Source organism: Serinus canaria, chromosome 5 (assembly GCF_022539315.1).
Source record: "Serinus canaria isolate serCan28SL12 chromosome 5, serCan2020, whole genome shotgun sequence".
Taxonomy (NCBI): Eukaryota; Metazoa; Chordata; class Aves; order Passeriformes; family Fringillidae; genus Serinus; species Serinus canaria.
The window spans coordinates 7,564,355-7,587,683 of record NC_066319.1 but is presented as its reverse complement, the minus strand read 5'-3'; the positions used below and the strand labels follow the sequence as shown (position 1 = coordinate 7,587,683).

General features: G+C 41.1%; 1 protein-coding gene across 3 annotated transcripts in view; it reads right to left on the bottom strand.

The window, feature by feature from the left end:
• The window catches only part of ANO1 (anoctamin 1), a 71,879-nt gene that overhangs the window by 6,649 nt on the left and 41,901 nt on the right, over nt 1–23,329 (bottom strand). The window contains exons 8-25 of one of the 3 annotated variants that reach the window (XM_050975052.1): nt 22,008–22,073; nt 21,456–21,511; nt 19,940–19,981; nt 16,862–16,926; nt 16,179–16,313; nt 14,817–14,977; nt 12,095–12,177; nt 10,461–10,472; nt 9,577–9,648; nt 7,622–7,699; nt 6,374–6,448; nt 4,785–4,986; nt 4,078–4,189; nt 3,859–3,916; nt 3,670–3,770; nt 3,402–3,547; nt 2,119–2,271; nt 899–951 (exon numbers count right to left, since the gene is read on the bottom strand). In XM_050975052.1, coding sequence (XP_050831009.1) covers nt 899–951; nt 2,119–2,271; nt 3,402–3,547; nt 3,670–3,770; nt 3,859–3,916; nt 4,078–4,189; nt 4,785–4,986; nt 6,374–6,448; nt 7,622–7,699; nt 9,577–9,648; nt 10,461–10,472; nt 12,095–12,177; nt 14,817–14,977; nt 16,179–16,313; nt 16,862–16,926; nt 19,940–19,981; nt 21,456–21,511; nt 22,008–22,073 — 1,670 coding nt within the window. The remainder of the gene's footprint in view (nt 1–898; nt 952–2,118; nt 2,272–3,401; nt 3,548–3,669; nt 3,771–3,858; nt 3,917–4,077; nt 4,190–4,784; nt 4,987–6,373; nt 6,449–7,621; nt 7,700–9,576; nt 9,649–10,460; nt 10,473–12,094; nt 12,178–14,816; nt 14,978–16,178; nt 16,314–16,861; nt 16,927–19,939; nt 19,982–21,455; nt 21,512–22,007; nt 22,074–23,329) is intronic. The other 2 variants (XM_050975050.1, XM_050975051.1) reach the window with 2 other exon arrangements.

The window sequence follows — 23,329 nt, the reverse complement described above, 5'->3', positions numbered from 1 at the left end:
TGTTTTACTTCTTTTATGGTAAAGAGGAGCAGTACATTGATCAAAGAGGGAAAACTAACACTGGGTATTGATGAGGAGAGACTACACAGAACAAAAGAGAAAAACAGAGAAATTATTTCCAAAGGAAAAGAGGAGAAATGGGAAGGACAAACTAAGGTGGCATACCAAAAGAATGGGTTTGCCATAGCACAACAGAACCCTGGGGACAAAATGAAGGGATTTGAAGTCTGGATAATGTAAAAAAACCCCAAGGGAGTCCATAGCCATGTGGCCATAAGCCCTACAGAGCCCCTGCTTTGCTGCACTGGACACATGTTGAATTTCAGCTCATCTTTTCCTCAGCTGGGGTGCATGGAGGATGATCATTGTGGATATCTATTCATATAGAATAGTGCAGAACTACATGCATTAATGTATTGAGACCTGCTACATTTTTGTGAAATGTTGAAATTTTTTTTTCCAGGATTATCCAAGCTCTCTGAGTGGAGGCAATGCAGCTTGAGGGCAGATTTTCAATGGAGGGATTCTGCACTCTGAGGAGCTGAACTGGTTCTCACCTTACCCAAAATAGCACTGTAATGAAAAATACATCTTATGCTACTGATCGTATTTCAAAAGAGTAAAAGTAAGCAGCTGTGGTCATATTTGTTTGAAGGACAGAATTGTTTTACAAAAGCATTCTAGAAAAAAGCAGCAGTGACTACTTACTATTTTATATTATTGCTACTGCCATCACAGCTTGAAAATAAACAAAGCAACTCATCCACAAGTATTTCCAAAAATTTCTCAGTCATATACTTTCACTTGATCCAAAGGATTTTGTACTGAAACAAAACTAATGGAGAATGGAAAAGCCAGCCTATTGAATTCAAATTTTAATTCATGCTGATTTACTTACATTTATGATGACAGCAAGCTTCCCAATACCTCTGAGGATGTTATACCAGATTCCTGAGGAAGGAGACAAACATGTAAATGCTGTTCTAGTCCTTAAATTGAGATAAATTAAATCTTCAGTTAACAGAGTTAGGAACATGTATGATTGCACTGAGCTAGTTATATTTTAAATAGAAAAAGAACAAATTATAAAAAAATAATTTAATGGCTTGTAAGCAAAAGGAGCCCAACTATGATTTGGCACCTATTTTTTTCCAGTCTTGAAGACTGGGATTGAACTGCAATGAATTGCAATTAACACATTCTCAGAAACAAATTTAAAAAATAGTCAAACCCCCACCACAATAAAAAAAAAATCACCCTCCCATCTCCACCAGCAACTGGAACCTGCAGCATCAAATCAGGGAGCCACAAAACACCCCCAAAGCAAAGTCATGGCAAAGCATGATATGTTCTTCAAGTCTAGGATGATCCTAGGGCACAAGGATGAGCCCAAGGAAAAACTCTGCCTGTACTGCAGTAGAATGACCTTAGAGTTTAATAACAGATAAACTTCTCTGTTCTTGCTGCTTGGCTCTGTAACAAGGACTGTGATTTTATGTCTACTTTTATTTTTATTTTAATGAGCTTTTAATTCATAAGTAAGCAGCATTTGGGAGAGGCAGCTCCCTCATTACAAACACCCATAGGTGTGAGCCCCGCTGTAAGGACAGGACTGGGCTCTTGTCCCCACACAGCCACAGAGCCCAGCTCCAGCTCCATCCACTGCAGTTTTCACCCTTCTGACCTTCCTGCTGAGAAGGGACAAAGGGATCCATCTACCCACAGACTTTTGAGTCTCCTCTCATTCCCAAGAGTATTTCTGAGGCCAGTGCAGAGTTATTAAATGCGGGAATTTTTGCTTCTGCTCGAAAACTGCATTACCAGGAAGGGCTGTTGATGTGAGAACCGTGTGAGATATTTTGCTATTGCATTGATCATTTTGATTTAAAAAGTGATAATATTTCCTTAATGAAATATTCATCTGAATTTAAAGCCTTGGTCTTCCTATTTTAAAAGTAAAGCCTCAATAAATTATGACAATTCACAGGTAAGCCACAGCTGAATGTTTTGACTTTTCCTATAAATATCTCCCTGTTATTGAAACTAGCTCAGCATAACAATATCCTGCCATCAATCCAGGAATAAACAAACAGGGATACAATAACAAAATCCACTTACCTATATCCTTTGCTCTCACTGCTACCGGTCTCCTCAGCTCAGTAACAAATTTTTTGGCATCCAGACGGATTTCAATTATGTTGTTCAATAAAGCAAACAAAGGTGCCAGCGGGAAGGAGGCAACAAACAAAGTTACAAACCCAAACTGGATAACTGGAAAGAAAAAGAAAACATTTCAGCGCCTGTTGTCAGTATTTACCAAATGCACCCATCACCACATCAGTGCCAGCCCCTAAATTCTGATGAGGTGACAACCTCTGGGAGACTCAGTCCCATTTTCTGTGTCAGGCACAGTTTGCATGATGGCTGCTCCATTTGGGTATGGAAGGGCCAGTTGTCACCTTGTAAAAGGCAAGGCAATAGTAACCAGAAGGATGGGAAAGCTCCTAAAACAATTTTTTTGTGGGCAAAGTTGGCACAGGGGTCACCTGAAGGAGTGGGATTATGGCAGTGACCATGTTGGCTCTACCTAAGCTTGCCATGTTCCACCTGGCAGGTTTCTGGCCTTCACTGGAAGCTTTGGAAAGGACATGGCTGATTCCTGCCTCTGCCAGGAATAACTTGCTTCCTATAATCTGGGATTATATTTGCTTTCTCTATGGATGTCATGCTCATCCTGGTACTGCCAGTGCCCATCTTTCTCCTGTTACTTCCAAATGCTGATCTCAGTAACAGCATCTTTCCTTATTTTTAGGAACTGGCAGCATGGCCATTCAGTTTGTACCACTGAATTCCCATCTGCTTCAAGTACTCTGAACATCAAGGTCACCAGATATTCTAATTTATCTCACTCAACATAAGGTACTACTTGAAAAAAAATTCAATGCGATCTGTCAAGTACAACTGGGTCTACAGACACGCACTGCTCTCAGTAGATTTAGTTCAGATATCAGATAAAAGACTCTGGTGTGGAAATAATCAAATCTGAACTAACTTACTTAGCGTGAAGGGTTCAACTGATGGTAAAACATGCCTCATAATCTCAAGTAGATGCCACTAAATAATTTGCATTTGAAACTTGACAGTGCTGTGTTACATGGCTTGAAAGAAAAATATCTAAAATCTCATTCTAAAGTAAGGGCTTGCAAACAGCAGAGAGCACAATTCAGCCCTCCAGCAGCCAGGGCTGGCTGAAACATGCTCCAGTCCACGACTGCACACGTTAATAAGTCGGTTATCTCATATCCACTGTCTGCTGAATGTACAGTTCAAAAAGCTCAGCTCTCCATCCCGATTAGTCACAATAATTATGGTTTAAAATGCCTTCTTTCCACCTCACTCACTCATTTCCATGTACTCAGGGGTGAGTCCAGCGAAGGGCTCCAGGTTATAATCCACTTCATAGCGCTGCTTTTTCTTCATGTGCTCTTCATGGTCTAGAGAACGCCGACGCTTCAATTTCAAGTATCGTATAAACTTCTTCATTTTTCTGAGGGAAATGGAGACAATTTGCTGAGCACTCCATTCTGCTCATTCAGTGCTCATTTCTCAGTTGTTTTGCATTTCCAGGCACAATAATTAAAATAAGAAAGCACAGAAGTTGCTACTTACGGGATGCCAATCTCAAATAAATTGTTCTGGATCAGCTGCTTGCCCAACATGATAATACTGAGCTGGATACACAACTCCATTAGGCAACCTCCTGGGGCGCACTGTAGCAGACAGAGGAGAGATCAGTCAGAAGATCTCCTCCACCCCATCCAACCAATACAATCCCAGACAGGATAGAAATTCAATTACCTCTTCCATTCGGAAGGAATGGAAAATGTAGACGTAGTCGCCTGGACGTCCAACAAATCTAGGGGCGATGAGTTAAAAACATCAGATTTTATACTTTCAGTATTTGATTCCTACAGTAATTTATGTCATCCTCTATGCCTCTGAGTGGAACTACCTAATGTTTAGTTCTGAAAAGGCCTCCAAGAAGCTGAAACCCTGAACAGCCCTTCCATCACTCACCGGCCTTTGAAGAAAGCCACGTAGAAAATGGGGGTGTAGGCGTTGACAAATTTCAGCAGGAAAGCCTTGAAAATCAGCCGCTCCTCAAAGTTCTTATCAGTCTTTGGTACCTCTGGAAACAATGGGACATGGATGAGAAACGTTAAGGAATTATCCTACCTGGATATTAAGTAGTTATCCTACTGGAAACATTACAAGATCTTATTAATGTGGATTTTGGAGAACATCATCAGCCACCTTTTAAACAAAGAGATATAAATGTACAGTGCTACATATATATATCAAAGCAGTATGGCACTGAGGTCAGTGGTCAATCTGCTGAGGATCCTACCAGTCAGACACATTACAATGGCAATTCCAGTTTAGTTCCACACCTGCCTGACTTTCATGACAATCATTTGTAGGTGTGCCAAAACTTGACCTGAAAAGATTTCTGGACCTTTCATTGCTGACAATTTCTTGGAAATAATAATATTAATAATAACAATAACAATAATAACAATAATAATACTAATACTAATACTAATACTAATACTAATACTAATACTAATACTAATACTAATAATAATAATAATAATAATAATAATAATAATAATAAATAAAGTTCCACAGTGGAATTTTAGGCACAAATGTGCCTAATCATGAGTCCCTGTGATCTGGGTGCTCTGATTTGAGCCCCTTGCAGTGAGTTGAGGGCTCCAACGCACCGATCTGCGTGAGCCACCTGGCGATGCAGCCGTACACCTCGTCCAGGATGATGATGACCACCAGGTTGATGATGACGGCGGTGGCGGTGACGGTGACGCGGACGCTGGAGCGCCCCGAGGGTGTGGAGCTGATGGCCAGGGCAGCGGCCGTGGAGATCCTGTAGATGATCACGCCGAACACGATGGCGAATGTCAGCCCAACCTGCCAGGAAGAATCACCCAAAACCTTACCAAAGGTTTGCCTTCCAACGCTTTGTTTGGGATTTAGAAATAACCTTACAAATGGGACCTCTGGGCCACACCCCAAGTCCACCCAATACTGCACTAAGGCCTTGAGGAACTGTGGGAAAGGAGCCTCCTTTTTTACTCGAAAATCACAGGAAAAAGAATGGCACCATGATGCCACAATAGTATGCAAAAGGCTTTTTTTTTTAAAGGCACCTAAATGTTAAATCCATGCTTAGCAGCATTAAAAAATACTACATAATACTAATAAATAAATTCTAAAATACTATATTTTACTAATGAATATAAGTAATAATTGTAATTAATGTAAATACTAATATGAAAAGTATTAGTGGGCTTGCTTTCAGCCCTGACACCAGCAGCATATACACATGGTGTTTCCTCTGTGACAAACAAAGAGCCCCAAATTTGAAACAAATAGGAGTATATCAGCTTCACTCTACGCACCAGCCTTCAAAACCCTTAGACAGGCTCACTGTGCTCTCATAATCACAAGCTGAAATTAAATCTGATTAAATCAACACACTTCTTGACACAGCAAAATCTCTCTCAATTTTTCATTGCTTAAATAGAGGAATGATTTTAAAACATGATTCGCAAAAGGTACCGGTTCTTCAGCTGAGCATATGGGATTTGTTGCATTTCTGTTCTCTGAAAATACAAATATTTCAAAAACTCAACCCTAAACCAAAAAAACTAAAATAATTGACTTAGTCTAGGAAATTTTACCTTTGGAAAGGGCTTAAGTTTTTTTCACTATATCTGCCAATCTGTTCCATGGCTTGAATTATTATTGCTTCTGTCAACATTTGTTTTAAATGCTGATGCTTTATCAGCAAACGGAAGCAGGCTGTTCTAATCATTATTTTACCTTTTCCTTGAATTAAGTGCTCTGTTTGCAATTCTCCTGTTAGATAGTATAGCTCCAAATTTGACTGATTTATTAAAAATCTTTGCAATTATGATTGCAACTGGCAATGTCAGTTATTTCCTCAAGTTTAATTATAAAAATGATGTTGGTCTCTACTTTCTGACTACTTTCTGAGAGGGCTCCCCGTACTTTTTAAGCTTCATCCCATCAGTGGTGTGGGAATTTCCATTTCTGTTCCCTCACTTTCCCCTCCCCTGGTTTGTATTCTTTTGTCTTTACTGGAAAACGATAGCAAAGTAGAAATTTGAGTTCTTGAAAAGATTTCAGATCATAAACCAATTAAATGCTTGATTTTTTTCACTGGAAAAAAAGCCATTTTGAACTACATCCACCTGATAAAGTTTCTTATCACTTCTCTTCCATACAATGATTCAGTAACAAAAAATTTCAAGTTTTGCCAGGTGATGCTTACCATGAAGATGATGCCAACAAAATTGGTTAAATAGGCTGGAAAACGATCCTTCCATGTCAGCTTCTCTTTATCCGTCTAAATTTTTTTTTGGTGGGAAAAAAAAGGTACATTTGATAAAGAAGGAGAGTGTCTGCACATGTGATGAAAACAGAGAGGAGGAAGAAAAGGCTGGCAAAACCACAACCAGTTAGAAGATGCAGACACAGTGTTTATAGTCACAATTCCACTCAGGCAAATTGTTTACTCCGTATCCAGGTTCAGACTGGTCAAAGGCCTGTGCTGGGAGTATAAATAAACCAGATTTTTCTGTGTACTTTTTGAAGGAAACATGCAAATAGGCTGTCATAAACCATGAAGTAAGGTCTCTCTTGCTGTTAAATATTTTCTTTTGCTTTCCCTACAAAAATCCCTCTCCTTCCTCTCCCCTTCCACAGTTAATATTTGCAGCTCTCCTGTTGCACCACTGGCTCCACTGAAATACAGATTTAAGTATTAAATTAATTCATGCTACAAAGTAGCTCCAAGGTGAACACTCAGTTGACAGGGAAGATTAAGTTTTGGTGAGTGGCAAGACTTAAAATTCCTTTGATATCAGTGATTTTTAATTTTACCTGGCTATTCCTATGGTATTCAATGGACTACAGTAACAGGAATTATAGAAGGGGGGCTGGAATGAGGTGGTCTTTAAGGTCCTTTCCAACCCAAACCATTTTGTTGTTTTCTATAAAACAACTCCGTATGTTCTCTGAATTCCCTAAACCCTGTCAATCAGCCACTGCCTGAATTTTGGCTACAAAATATTCATTTAGAAGAGTGTTGCTCCTCTGGAGTCCTACACAAACTTGGATGCCCAGAATTGTTTTGAAACACAGAAAATCAACAGGAAAAGGAACATCTCAGAGGATGATGCACACGTTGTAATGCACATAAAAATATTGCTCAAATTCTATTTTTATGACATGCACATTGTCTCAGGGAAGTGCAAGCGGCTCTTTCAGCACATGGCCCATGCTCCTCTGCAAAACATTAACATCCAGGATGGGAAATCTAAGATTAGCCATGCAGTGCCATTCCCAACTCATAGAGCAGTGTCCCAAAAAGTGCTGAAGGAATGAGGCGAGGAAGGGGAAGAAACCCAGAACTGAATGTGAATATTAAACAAAGGTTCAACAGCCAAAACCAAATTGATTTGTGTCTTCCATAATTACTCATAATTTGAGTTTCTTCATAAGTTTGTATAAAAAGAACCAATTTCACCCCAGCCATGACTTTCTTAACTCTTTGTCTCCATTTGTTTGCTGTCTCTTCTGGAAAATATCGGTGCTTCTGATGGGCAGTCAAAGGAAACAGAAAAGGGTAGGGAAATATAGCATTACAAAGCACTGCTCAATTAATTCCAGTAATTAATTCCATATTCTCTAGTGACACAGCACTTTAGCACAAGTGAATGCTTTGGTAGCTTGGTTAAGGCTTTGTGTTTCAGCTTTAAGTTAATAAAACATAACAGCAACAAAAGATAAATGCTTGCCCCGAATCCTAGGGAACATTAGGCAATCCTGCAAATGACATTCCCTTTTTAATATAGGATTGTGCTCTGCTTTCAATTTTATGAAGTGTAAAGAATGTGAAGATTTTTTTTTCCTCTAATTTTTTTTTTTGATTAGACTTCTCTTGAAAAAGCTATAAGCAATTTTGGTTTAGCTTTAGATATTTTTTCTTTAAGAAGGTTTCCAAGTGTTACAACTGTCAAATTTGAACTTTAACACACTAGATCCCAATGAAAGATAACCACCAAGCCTTTCAGAAAAAACCTCTTTTTCTCACGTTTCTCAAATTAGTAATATCCAAATTGAACACAGCCCAAAAACTTATAAATAGTCTGGTTAAAAAAACCAAACCCTTTCTTAATTGCTCAGCTTTCATTCTCCATTACTAAGGGCCACCATTCATTAGTTGTCTGATTAGTCTTCCACATTTAAGACCTGAATTCTGATTATACTCAAAAGTAGAGCAAGTTACAGGTTTTTAGTGGAATACAGTAAAGTCTGTAACCAAAATCGTTTACCCAGCCTATCCTAGTGCAGCAACCCAAATTGTTTCTCTTCTGCAAGGGATTTTAAAAGGGATTTGATTTGCTTATGGCCCTGAACCACTTACATACAGCATCCTACAGATTGATGGGAACACACCACCAGCAGCTCTGTAACATCTGGTAAGAGGGGCCCAGTGGTACTCAAGTATAAATTTACTTCAGCATTCATCTATATGTGCTGCCCCTAAAGAGTGTAAATGTTACTGCAGTCGTATTTTCACAGGGTTGTCATAAAATCCCAATTTAGGGTTGTCATAAAATCTCAGTTTAGGGAGCAGTTCCACGTTGTGGTGCCACTGGCAACAGACACAAGAGAGGAATTCTGACAAATTTTACGTTGGAGTTTTTACTTTTCTCCATAAAACCATGGCACATAAATGGCTCACTCCTTGCAGTGAAGGGGGAATAACCTCAGGTAGGATGGGGGTATCAGTGTGCAGGGGAGAAAAGGAACTTTCCCAAATCGTTCTGCTGCTGACAGGAAAGGAATTCCAGCTCCAGTGAAAGGACTGGGAAGCTGCTTGTAGGGATTGCACCACCCCCTGGCAAGAGGCAGGTGCTCCTGGAGTGACAGGCAGCACCTTTCTCACAGTGACATAAAGAGCAAATTCAGAGCATAAGTGAGCACTGCCTTGTTCAGTGGGATAAAAGGGGAAGCTGTGGTTTCAAAAGGCAGAAAGTTATTGCCAAAGCTGGACTTTGGTGTGGAAATTGGAGTTAGTACTCTTCATTAATATTTTTATTTGCAGAGAAAGTCCAGCAAGACAGAGAACTTCTCCTGAGAGGCTTTTGCTACTTTTACTGCATAGAACAAGATGGTTTATTGCAGTTTTCTCAAACTTGATTTATTAGTGTTAGAGAAGCACCTCTTTGATGAGGCTCTGTTAGTTTCCCTCAGCTACACTCCTGAATCTAATTAGTAAAGTCATTTCTAGATTTAATCAGGTCTTGTGCCTGGCAGACCTCGAGCATCTCATGTGTGGATGAAGACACCTGGAACTTAAACACAGTGAGCATTGACTACTTTTTACCTATTTATTAGTCTCAGGTCACTGCCTGCTGTAACAACCTTCTTTTTCATAAGTGAAACAAATGAATATTTTTACCATACCTCTTTATGTTTGTGTTCTTTTCTCAATGATTTTTCTAAAACTTTCGCTTCATATTCTGCTCTTGGATGATCCTGTGAAAGAAGTAATATTTAATAAAAAAAGCAAGATTACTTTCTCTATCAGCTACAGATGAACTCTCTGCAGGTTGATTTCCTGATAACTTCTAGGTTTTCTAACTGAATTCCAATTCACTTGGTATGTCAATCATGTCAATTGATAGTTGACTATAATTAAAAAAAATGTTAAGTCCTGTGAATACAGGAGCAGCTGAAGAATGTTTTGGGCAGCAATGTGCAGTGCTGTGTAGATTACATTTAATATATGAGATTTGCAGCACAACCTGCAGACAGCCTGGCTCATGACTGGATTTTAGTCATCTCTATTTTTAAAAAAAATTAAATGTCATTAACTAATTTCAATGATCCTCAGCTCATGAGGAGATTAATTTTCTGCTGTAAGTATGCAAAATACTTGTCTTTGGGATCCCATAAAATTGTCAGTTGGGGCGTTCCCCTAATTCTGTCCAGGACAACATCCACAGATTCTCTGTCTGCACTGCAGGAGAAGGTGCAGGAAAGACTTGGAAGTAAGAGACAGCCAAAAGACTGAGGAAGATTCATGGGTTCAGAATTCCCGGTAATTACGCATTCATAAAATAGTTCAGAATTCAAAATTATGCATTGGATGGGAAACAGAACGGAGCTGAAAAAAGTCTGAACAAGTGGAGAGGGGAAGGGTGTAAAGGCAAAGCAATCAGTGGGAGTTCCAAAGAAAATCTGATGCTTGAAAAAGGAGAAATGGAGATCAAAAGATGGCATTCATCAGTAGACATGGAATAAAAAAGGTAGGAGCGATTTGAAAAAAAAAAAAATATTTTCCAAACCTTGACTGCCTCCTTCAGGAAACCAGAAAAAAACCACGAAAAACAAGAAAAAACAAAAAACAAATAAACAAAAATTTGATTACTGAACTGTTCCAGGTCATATTGTATTTATATATTAAAAGTTACATGAAACAAACATAGATACAGTGGATGGTTAGACACTACTGGAGAAAACCCAATCTATTCATGTTCTATATTAATTAACATTACTGCAAGTATTGTGTGAACCTGGCATCCCTAAAACCACCAGAAAATGAGATACTTTGTGCTTTAGTATTTCACTCAAAACCTCAACTGTTCAACGTGATTCTAGCTTAAGTTTCCCCCAAATCAGCAACAGGAGAACCTTAAATCCTGTGAAAAATCCATGACTGTATTATTTTTCACTGTCTACCAAAACCACAATAAAATATACAGAATTGACAGCTGCTGGTTTGGCTGTGCAGAGCTCTGGACTCAGACATGAAGCTGCCATTGAAAAGATACACTTAATCCTCTTCACTTGCATGGATGCTAACAAGTTACCAAAAATAAAGGAGCATATAGTGTCCAGAAAATAAATCCCTATATTCTCCTCCAGTAAATAGGTATGGACCATTGCAGAGGCTGCTGGCACAGGGCACCTAAATATATTATGGAGGAGATAAATATATTAAGGGGAGATGATTCCTACAGAAAGGCTCTGGGGGCGAGGGGAGCAATGGCTGTGCCAGGCTCAGCAAGCTGCAGGGTGTCAAAGCCAGGAAGGGCTGCTGAGGTTTGTGTTTCACGTGAGCAGTATTTGTTGTGTATCTATTTAGGACATCTAGAGACGTGACAAGGGAGGTCATACTTCTTTTAATAACAACAGCAGGGCAAGGCTGGGGACTGGGACTGTGCTCTGCTCCGGGAAGGTGTCTCCTCTATTTTCTGTAAAGTGGCAAAATCAAAACTAAAAAGGTGGGAAACAGTTTCTCAGCTGACCGAGGATTTTCTCTCCTCTCTTTCTAAAACTTCACTGATTTTGAAGATCTTATTTTCATACAGATTTGGGCCTTTTCTCCTTTATCCTCTTCAGCAGATTTAGAATAAACCTGGGCAAAGGTATTACTTTTTTTTAGCCACTGCATTAAAATCCACCACCTCCACACCATGTCCCTCCCCATGCCTCAAGCCCACATGTCTGGCAATGCTTTCTGAGGTATTTTCCAAGTCAGGGCTTGATCCTGCATCGTTAAAGTTAATAGGAATTTTTCAGTGCTTTTTTTACAGCACTGTAACTCTATCAGCTTCACTGCACTCATTTCTGATTTACAGCAGTGTGTGATGAATGAGGTCCTTGGCTCTTGGCACCCTGACTTCAGCCCAGCAGAAGGTCTGAGCTGTATATTCCATGCCTACACTGCTAGGTGTGACCCCACACTTCAAAAAGTAAAAAAAAAATTAAAAATCACATTTTGTGGCTATATAATTATGTTCCCATGGCAACAGGACCAGACCAGTCATGTCTTTGCTACAAAAACCTCAAACGATTCATGTATAGGGATTTTCCTTCCTCCTGTAGGATGGAACCCTCCCAGGAACATGAGGCAAAGTCTGTAAGGTCAGGGCAACAGCAGGGTGGAAAGCAAAGAGTCAGAACTGAAGGGACAAACCTCCTCCTCTTCAAACCCAGTCAGGTCCCACCTGTAGTTGAGGCGCATCTGTTTTCTCTTCCAGTGCTCCATAAAGGTGGCAGCTGAAACAACAGTTTAACATGCAACACAGATTACCACATAACTTCATTTCTGTTTCCTCTTATTTAACAGTCAGGTCTGGCAGGGAAACACTGATGTGTCAGGAGCCAAATGTTTTATCCAAGTAAGCTGAAAAAAGGGCATTTGTTATATCCACAGCTTCATGTTGGAAGATGCCTGCTATTTTTAAGGGGTCTAAGAAAGCCAGGCAGCCAAGCTTATTTAAATATTTGTATGTGTGACTAATAATATTATTGGTCTTCAACTGTGTATTGCTTCATTTGTGAATCCAAAAAACCTGAATCTTATCTGTACAAAATAGGAATGATTTCACTTGCACTGATGGCAGAGTTATTCCCTCAAGGATATCAAGATAAAGCATTTTTATATCATTATAATTACATCCACCTAGTGGTCACAATAGAGTGGTTGGCCCTAATCATCACACTCAAACCCAAACACTCTTGAGAAAGTGTGAAAGAGGAAGCCTTTAAGAGTTTTACTCGTTAGAAACCCAGCCATTTTCTTTTTGATGGAGAAGGCTCAGAGAAAAAACCTGTTTAAAGCAATTCTTGAGTCCCCATGAATGATCCCAGTCTATATCAGTCTATCTGCCCCTGAGACCAAGCGAGTTCTCAGAGGACATATTTAGATGCTGGGAATACACCAGTGTTGTATAATAAATAAGTGATTATGAAAGAGGCAAGTCTACCAAGAAATGGTGTTCCCAGGGGAGCTTCCCACAGTGAGTATTAACAGATGTGCTCAGAAACATTCATATCCAGAAAAAACAGAGGCAGGGAGAGGGTAACAAAGTTGAACAGAGAGGAAAGGACACCCTCTTGACTGGAGCCAGGCTGAGGCCATGACATTCATTTGCCTTCCAAGCGAAACTTTCATGTGGAAAAGCTACAGCTGAGCCCCTTCTCAAGCCACAGGCTTCCTGTGAATCAGGGTGGCCAGAGCTGTTTCTTGAGAGGGTCCTTGTCTCAGGGACCTTATTACCTCTCCTCACAGTTCTCATGCTGGCTGGGGCTACAGCTTCCATTTACAGCCAGAGATATGGAACATGAATGAGATGCTGCTGGAAATCCTCCCGTGGCACTGACTTACCGCAGGGCAAAAGGAGAGGACAGTGTCTGGAATGCTGGCTTGTTTTGGGAGCCCTGGGGAAAGGTGCCAGGCAGCTGCATCCCTGCTCTGCCATGAGCACCAGCACTTTCCTGTTTCAACCATACGTGGATTTAACAACACAAATTCAAAACTCTGTGGAGAAAGTTCTTAGTTTTCCATTTGAAAAAGACCTTTCTGAAACAATGTTTGGTTTATATGGGATTGTACCACAATAAAACTTTGTGTTGACTCCAAAGAGCTTGAGAAGTTTGACATGCCACTCTAAAACCCTCTCAGATTTTGTGCAGGGCCCAGAACCTGGCTTCTGCCAATCTGCCTTACTTTGCACAAGAGTGTAAAAACTGGATGAAGAGACCCTTAGTTGCTTGCTCTGCAAAGGGAGACAAACTTTTAATTTTTGAACAAGAGGATAACATGCCAAGATCCACGTGGGGCTCCCAGCAATGGTAACTGAGGGAGATCAAAGCTGACACTCGACTTTCCTTATGGTACCTGATAATAACCTTGCAGTGCTGCATCTAAAACAATGTTATCCCAAGCACAGATCCTGGCCAAAAATTAAAATTAATTTATGCTGAATTGTACTTAAATCAGTTCAGATGAAAATGATAATGTACAAACAGTTCCCTATGTACTGGAAGAGATAAAAACTCAGGGTGTATTATTAGGATGAAATATAATCCAGAACAGGTTGTGTTAATTCACAAGGTGTACAGGGGGGCTTGTGCTGCTCTTGCTGCTGCTGGGAATATGTGGCCATCAAAGCTCCTCTCCCCCAGAGCTCGTTCCTGGAGCAAGGAGGTTCCCTATCCCTCCCCCAGCAGGGAGGGGAGAAGCCCTCCATAACCATTTCTGAAGACATCCTCACAAAGATGTCATGAGAGGGTTCACATTTTGACCCAAGTGCCAGAGACATTTCCAGAAGGGGCTCAAAGCATGTGGGCAGCATCAGGATCAGGAAAAATCCCTCTCTACCACTGTTCCCTCTTCCCAGCCTCCTTCTATGATGTCTGCCTGCTGATAAACCTAATTGCATCTCAGAGCACACTCAGGAATCAATGGTTTGTCCTGAAGACACTAAAGGCCATTACACTTCCCCCCAGAGCCCTCCCCTCAACCCCAGTGTACATTAATACATTTCTTCTGTAATGTTCTAAAGTGGAAGCTGGCTCTGCAAAGAGGTTTTTTTTTTTTTTGGCAAACTGTGCAATCCCGTTAATGAAAATTTGACATACCACGCAGCAGTTTTATGACAGATGCTTAACAATTTCATTTGCTATTCAGCTTCAGCAACTTTTTGAATTTTAGCCTCCAGTCCAGAATATAAATTTGTGTGTGACAGTTTCATGGGAAATGAAAAAAAAAAAGGAAGAAGAAAAAGAAAAAAAAGGAGAAATTCTTTCTATCATTTACTGCCTGTGTATAAATATACTGCTTTATCTCCTCTGTTTCTTCCATTGTGTTTTTAATAATTAAAAGCTTAACATCAAGACATAGATCTTCTTACCCCAGAGAGCCATGAAGACTGAGAAGAAGACAGTTGCAGGGTTATCAAACAGATGACTCGCACGGGCAGTGGCACAAGCAGAGCTCATCTTCCAGTAACTGCACGTTTTGTCACACAGGGGACACATGGTGATGTTGTTTCTCTGGTCACACATCTCCATACTGCAACAAAGCCACAAGAGAAGGGAAAAGCATGGTCAGGATGGCTCCAGTTTTGTGCTCTGGTGATCTTTTCTCCTCTGGACAGCAGCTGCTTCTGTAGGATCATTGGATACGATCCTACACCACTGCAGGGGCTGAAATCCTCATGTAAGACTGTCTCCTTTCCTCCTTCCTGCCCCAGAGCCAAAAGGCTCTATGCTTTCTACTCTAAGATATTAAAGAATAAAATAAATAAAAATAAAATAAACCACTCTTGTTTTATCTACAGTGATAGATAAGGTACAAGGGAAGCGCTGAACATCAAGAGACTGGAGTTCAACCAATTTATCTCCTCTGTGCTCCATCTGTGAAATAGCAACAGCGACCCTCCCTTTGACTTTCTTCAACTGTTGGAAGCACTACAAAGCAATCTTAATGAACAAAACAAAATTAAATCTATTTTTTGGTACCCGTTATCTGCTTTGTTATTCAGGGCTGGTGCTTGTTGTACAAACCATGTAATTTGCATCTCTAGCTGATGATGCATGCAGGGTGAATAATGCAAAATCAGAGGGCTTTAAAAATGTTTTAATGCAAAACTTGCTGAAAGATTAAAAGTAGGAGGACATCCAGATTTTGTTGATGTGATCACAGTAGCTTATTTGAGAGATGCATATTCTTGATGCATCTCTCTGTCACACAATGCCCTCCTCAGCACTCTGTGCTGGGAAGCACCAAACCCCCTCATTAGCAGAATTTTGCTGGTTTGTTTTAACATAATGATCTGAGTTTGGGAAAAAACCCAACCACCTGAGCAACCGGCCAAGAATTATTTTTAGGCCATCAATGCAAACTGCCCAAGTGATAGTAACAATGAATGCTAATGAGATAGAAATGGGCTCCTCTGTGCCCTTGGGAGAGCTCCATGCCTTACTGGAAGCTGAGATCAGGGGGCCTGTGGAGGTGGATTAATTTAAAGCACAGCTTCCAAAAGATGAAGTGTGAGGATGGAGCATTTTAGGAGCACACCATCCTGCTGCAACAGCCAGCTGGGACAGATGGGAATGGGGACTGGGGCAAAGGGATGTAGGTGGCACAGGACAAGACACACATCCCTTCAGCTGTGCTTGGCCTAGATATTACTGACAAAACATTTCTAAAGCGAGGCAACTTTGAGCTTGAAGTGCCCTCCAACAGCAGAATCTATTTATCCATCCATTACCTGGGTATATTCTCATCCACAGTTGCACAGCCATAGAGGAAAACGATAATCCCTACAATTGAAGCTGGAATGAGCATTTGTGTATAAACTCCCAGCCAGGCAAAATATAGCCCGATCTTCTCTCCAAAGTATTTTCTGAAATACATTTAGAAAAAAGAGAAAGAAATGAGAGAGACAAGTTTCCTACTTCTTAAAATATAACGTGGCTAAAATTATGAATCACATCTGGATTAGGCATGGAGAAAGTAGGATGACCTGTGGGAATTTTTTTCTTCTCAAAGGACTCTCTTTCTCATGATGCTTGGAGTCCATCCAGAGATACGGGCACCCTGAAAACAAGTTTGTTCTACTGGTCATTTTCCCCCCCACTGTGTTTCTGTTGTGCAAATTGGTATCTTTGGACCTTCTGTGAGTGAATCCTCTTCAAAAGGCACCTCATTTTCCTCAGAGAGTCTTATCATGAGCAAACAAAATTAATTAAAAATACATCCCCTGCAAGCTTTCACTCTGTGTGGGATATATCAGCATGCTCTAAAATCACAGAAAGCTCCTTTTCTCCCAGTGGATTTCCCATTCTCTGAAATCCCCCAGGGCGAGGGGGCACGGAGGGCAGCATCCCCCCGGGGGCACGGGGCACGAGCATCCCTGCAGAGCTTCATCTCTGCCCAGGGCTGAACTCTCACCTCACCAGGTCGATGGGCTGGTATTTATAAAACACTCCATAGCTCGCCCACTCCTCACACAGGAGCTGGAAGACAGAAAGGCACGAGAAAGGTGAGAGCTAAAGCACGCCTGGGTTCTGCCCTGGCCCTGCAGGCCCCGCAGGCCTCACCAGGCCGGGGTTTCGGCCCACATCCTGCCAACACACCAGCCTGAATTAAACATTAAAAGTAAATGTGATGGTTTGGCATGCTCCAGCAGAGAGATGGATTCCAGCACGTTGAAAGGCTCTTCAGCAGCTGGACTGGTGGACACCTGCAGCAGAGACAGGGACAGCAGTGCTGGGTTTGTGATCCGCCCGCCCAGCCGCCCTCGGGGGGAAGAACCTTCTGCCATCCAAGCTCAACCTCCCTTGACACAACCTCAGGCCATCTCACTATAATTCAGCATTCTGCAAGAGGTGCTGGGCTGAGGTGCCTCAAAGGCTGCATTCAAAATTCTTCTTCAGCTTTAAACCGCAAGAAGCCAACGATTTCCACTCTTCCTTTTTGTCAGGATGTGGGCCAAGGAAAACAATGATCCCCGTTACTGATTTGCAAAACTGAATGCCTCACAAAAATAGGTTCCTCTGAGACCTTCAACTTATCCTCTGTTTTGTAAAATATATAAATAGTGCTTCTCAAACCTCACTCTCGTCCCTCATTCGATTCAGCCAACAGAGTGAACAAGGAATGAAACTCAATGGGGAACAAAGACTGAAACCAGTACCAGTACAGGGAGGGCAAGAGAATGAATCTTGTTCCTCAACCAAACAGGATGTTATTCCCTAAACTCCAGGCTATTTTATCATGGGAAACTTGACAGATGTCAAACTCCTACATGTCTCCAGTGAAATGCAGCAAAAAGAAAAGGGCAGAGCAGAGCCTGGCCACTGCCCATGCCCATTCCTCCTGCTCACACTTGATCACAGACCATGTTCCTACAGCAATTTTGGAACTCTCCTGCCAAATCATTAATGGAGAATTTCCAAGCTGAACTGCTGTACTTATACAAATGGCTTAACTCATTAAAAAAACCCCAAAAAACCAACAAAGCAACTTCTTAGCTTTTACAGAAATATGACATCAAAAATGTAAATGGGATGTAGGTTTTCCCCTCTGCAACCCAAAATCATTAATCATTATTAATTTCCTTACAACAGTAAGGGCAGGAACTGAGACTTAACAGCAGGCCTTTGTACAACAGCAACATTCTTGCTAATTTTATTTTTATTCTGCTTTAAGTTTCTTTCAACCACATTTTCCAAAGGTTTAAGGCCAACTGCCTATGTCTGGGAAGCAATCACTGGGGACACCTCAACACTCACATACAGCATTAGCTATGCCCCTTCCTTCTATATATATATATTTTAAATTTAATCTTTAAAACTAAGTTTATGCTGGAAATTAGATTCCTTTTCTGAGATCCAAGCTGGTCAGCCATATCAGGAAAACACTAAGCTGAGAAGATTTTGCATCAGTGCCATGTTTTAGTTTTGTGCAACTTGAAACCAGATTTGTGCCTAAAGTACAAATGAATTGTCTCATTTATCCTGACATTTATCAGCCTGATATTCAAAGCACAGCTTCAAAGACATGATTAGAGGAGATCAGCACACTAGACCTAAATATTTACTTCATTTCTAGGCCTCAGATCTTTAATTTTCTTGTTAAAAAAGGCACAGGCCTGGCCTAGTGCAGGATAAGAATAAAGAAAGCTTCAAGAAACCAGAAGAGACATGCCAAAACACACCAAAAGATTATTTGATGGAACTGAAAGTTAAAAGCCAAGGTAAACACTTCCAAACACACAATAAACCTGTGAAATTAGTGAATTTGTGAGCTTTGAGATGTTAGTAATGCAGAAGATAATCTGGACACTTTCAGAAAACATGGACTTTCATTCTATTTTTAGTTGAGTGATGTGTTGCTTAATAATGAAAAGACAGATGTGTGGTATTTTTAACACAAATCAATAGAGGGAGGGAAATAACATTCACTGTCTTTTGGTGAGCCATTTTCACCTGAAGGACCAACACTCTGTCAATTTTTGGAACCTATTTTTATGTATAAAGCCTGAAGGTCTTTAAATCTGCTTTTCCTATGACATGAATGTTCAGAGCATTTCTTTGGAGGAAAAAAAAAATAATCATGAAGCATACAGGAAAGGCAAAGTTTCAGGACTGAAACCCCAGCATATACAACACCCAAATTTAGTCACTCCTCCGGAGAGAACTGGTTGTCACCTCTCCACTTCAGTTTTTGTCTGATGCACAGACAAAAGCCACCCTTCTTTGGGGAAGTGATGGGAAGGATGAAGTCACTGAGCTCTGAATTTAAGAAATCAGTATTTCCACAAAGGGTGAAAAATTTGGTTTTTTGCTCATACTTCCTTATTATAAAGTACTACTTCCTACTTCCTTAGGAAAAGTACTTCCTTAGGATAATTTCTACTTGTTTTATCACAGTGATCAAAGGTTTTTCACTATACAGACAATAAAACCACAATTTAAGCATTAACTTCAGCAAAAAGTGATGTCATGCCTCAGTGTACACCCACAGGACAGCTTCTGGCTGTAGAGCACACATTAAAACATTGTTGAGGACCTCTTATTCCTAAAAAATATTCAATATTTTTCTTCCCCAATCGCTTTCATGCTTATGTGCATAAACTGCTTCTCCCTCCCACTCCTCCAATTCTGATCCTCATGCCACGGAATGAAGCAGGATTTATGCCCAATACAGATAGCAGAATATGACTGAGCATACTGTCATCAGAGCTGGCCTGAAATGACATTATCTGAACACATGTCAATATTCTTACCAACGTGGCATGAAATGTGTCATTACTGAGCTGGGTACTTCATACATATCCACACTACTTTCCACATCTGGGCAAATTTAAAAGCTGCAAAGCACATTTTTTTCTTAAACTGCTTGGCGTTTAGTGCCTTTTTGCAGCATTTTCTGTGGGGTTTTGGCAAAACCATCCAGATTCCAACAGGTGACTCTTCAGGCTGGGATTCTTGTGACTGTGTTAAACACCCCTGTGCATCAACTTACTTTTCTGTCATTGGGCTCCACGTTTTCACCTTCATAGTCACCCTTTAAAGAGAGAGAAAATCTGCGTCATCCAGTGGCTTGTGCCAAGAACTGCTCTGATCCTGCATACCCACGTCTCCCACTCACTTAATGCATCAAAACCAGAAAAAGCAATCTGTAAAATAATGCTGTATTTTAGGAGCCCATTTGTCACGGCACACTTTGTCTTCTGTCGTCAGGCACATTAGGAGAGAGCAATAGTGTCTGTCATGGGGGGAAAAGGAATGAATAAGTGATAAAGGTGGCCTAAAAATGTCCAGGGAAAGGATGCGGTATTGCCATGGTATTTGGGGTTCAGCTCAGTCCACTGGAAAGAGAAGGAACCAGCTGAGAGAGCTGCTCCCTCTCCAGACTCTCCAAACACTCAGAGCTGATTAGATTTGAGGTTTTAATTTGGAGCTATTTTTTGAGCAAACTAAGACAATAAATAACTTCTATACAAGACTATCAGCAGCTGTCCAAAGATGTGAGGCTAGAACAGGAAGAGAAGTTTATTTAACCTTACTTTCTTGATTTCTACACAGCACTGCTGTAGTTTGAGAGCTCTGACATGTATGACAAACATCAGGCAGACAAAGATGCTGCTCTGCTCTTGGGTGCTCCAAGATAAAGCTCTCACAGTCCCATGTAAAACCAGTGTGAGTGTGGGCAGCAGAAAACCAGGAAGACACACTTCAGCCTCAAATCCCAGGCCAGAAAACCAGCACTGGGCTCCACAGCCCTTGGGCACTCACACTCAGCTCAGGCGTGAGCAGAGTGACAGCCAGTCCCTATGACATCTGCCAAGCTTTTCTGCAGGCTAAGAGCGTGTGCTTGTCACTTCTGTTGCACCCTGAACCTCTAAATCAGAAGGACACCAGCACCCAGCTCTGTGCACCTCTGACAGGATGGGGGCCCCTGGCTTGTCTTCAGTGCCACCAGCATTCCTGAGCTCTCACTGACCCTCTCGATGAGCACCACAGCTGAACATACTCTTGACATCTCACTGAGCTGCTCAGAAGCAAATTTCATCAGCAGAAAGGTCTCCAGTCACATCCAGCCTATGGAATATGTGCCATCGGATCCTTATGGTTTTACCTGTTTGCATGGACACACAGCTACTGACACCTGCACAGGGAGATGTGGCCAAGGGAACCAGCTACTTGGTGCCCTGGTAAGAAATTAGTTTCCTGGCACTGGTGCCAGAGATCTTGGGGGCAGAAGGTCAGGAAACAACAGGAGAATTTCATTTACTAAAACACTGTAACAACTCTTCTAATGTTACATTCAAATTCATGATCATCGGGGTTGGAACTGAAGTGGGGAATTCCTTAAAAGCGAGCAGAGGGATGGAAACAACGTGCAGAAGTTACTGCAGTCATGACACAAGTGAGAAGAGAGTCAGTCATGTTTGGGATGATGCCACCAACACGTCACACATGAGGGATTTCTTGGTGACAGACAGCAGACTTGTAAAATATATTGCGAGATCACTTACGTCATGCAGAGGATATGCAGCACTGTAAACTCCGTTGGCAAGCAGGCTGGTGATCCCTTGAAAAATAAAGACATAATAGTTATTTATAATTTCAAGGTTAGACAGCCTCACTTCATCATCCTTCCAGGAGATTTCCCTCAAAATAACAGCCATTTGATCAGATAATGATTTTGCTGCCATCTTATACCTTTCCATGTAGTTTCATTTTTAATCATATAGGTTATTATACATGACTCATTTTATGAAATGGAAAACTGCAGAGAGCAAGAGGAAGTCATATATATTTGAGAATCAAGAATTAGAAGCCAATGACTTGGAATTAGTCATTAAAATAAATTACATTTTCTGAAAAGTCAGTTTGATTTAAGGGCAAGCCTGAAGATTTGAAAGTGTAGCAGAAGGCTGGATCACAAGGAGAATATGGCTGGAATTGATGGCACAGGGAAACCCACATCTACACGCATCACCCACGCAAAGTTTTGAATTCAGGTTTCAGATTGATCAGAGAAATTGTAGGGAAAGCCTTTGCGAAGACCTTGGCGTAATACTTACCATATTTACCACATTTTCGTCTTTTATTTAAAAGGGCAGTTTCCTTCTTTCTTCCCTCTCCTTTCCCTGTTTACACAGCCGTTTATTAGTGACATGCATGAGGCTGAAGGCAATTAGTGCTTCATCTATTAAATGTCTGTGGCACAAGGGACTGGGAGGAGTCCTGCCTTTCCCAGGGGTGGTGTCACTCCTTAACTGGGGGCCAGAGGAGGAGTTGGTGTGGAAGTTTGGAGGAGTGCTGCACCATCCCCAAAGGTGGCTGGACCTGGGCCTTTGGAGGGCTGTAGCTCATTAATTCCCTAATGTTCTTTCCTCCTGCAGCTGCTGGCTTTAATAGAGCTACTTCCAATTCTGTCCACCACGTCTGGAGGCATCACGCTGCCCATGAACACACATTTGGGGATGGAATGAACCAGTTTTGGGTGCTGAGTCAGAGCTAAGTCAAGCACTTGTCTTAGTGCAGGGCAATGGTGATTAATGCCAACTGAAAAAAAAAATAATACATATAAATCTGGCCACTGGCATTGGGGAGGATTTGAAAAGACTTTAAAAAAGAAAAGAATAATGAGGTGTTCTGGTGAGCTCTATGCTGTCCGTCAGCTCATGGCTAAGAAGAGAGTGTGGGACTGGGTGTGAAGGAACAGTGACTATGAACCAGGAACCAGCTCACTGTAGAGTCATTTTTGATTGCTCTTGAAATGAGGATTGTTCAAGTTCATTAGCATTTTTGAGATACTAATCACCTGCTGGAGGAGCAGCTCCAGGAGTGCTCAGTATCTTGCAGATACTGATATTAATTTTCAAAGCCCTATTTAAGATTATACAGGTCTATGAATTGTCTGCAAATGTTTCCACACTCCTGGCAGAAACAACTGGTGAGCAGATAAATTATTTTTCTAGGGTTGTGAGAAGAGCTACATAGTCCCCTTCTACTACAGATCGGGATATTAAAGTGAAGCCAGATTCACATTTTCACAAAATTTTCCCAATAAATAACAAAGGCTGCAGTGTTCCCCTAGGCAGCTGCTTTTTTCCTGCTGGGAAGTGGTGCTGCAGCATTATCTGTGTTTGTTTAAATCTGTTTGCCACCTCTGCTGGGTTGTAACCCAACATTCCAGCACTGGAACACAAAGCACCTGATTGAGTTATGCTGTGCTGGCCTGTTGGCATTTTTATTAGCAATTTTGTGTTGCCTTGCCAGTCTCAGGTAGAAGGACTATCCAGGAATCCTAACACTCTACCATACATGAGTGTCTTCCCTATTCAACTAATCTCTGCTGTGGTTCCCATTTATTGGAAAAAAAAAAAAAAAAAAATCAACT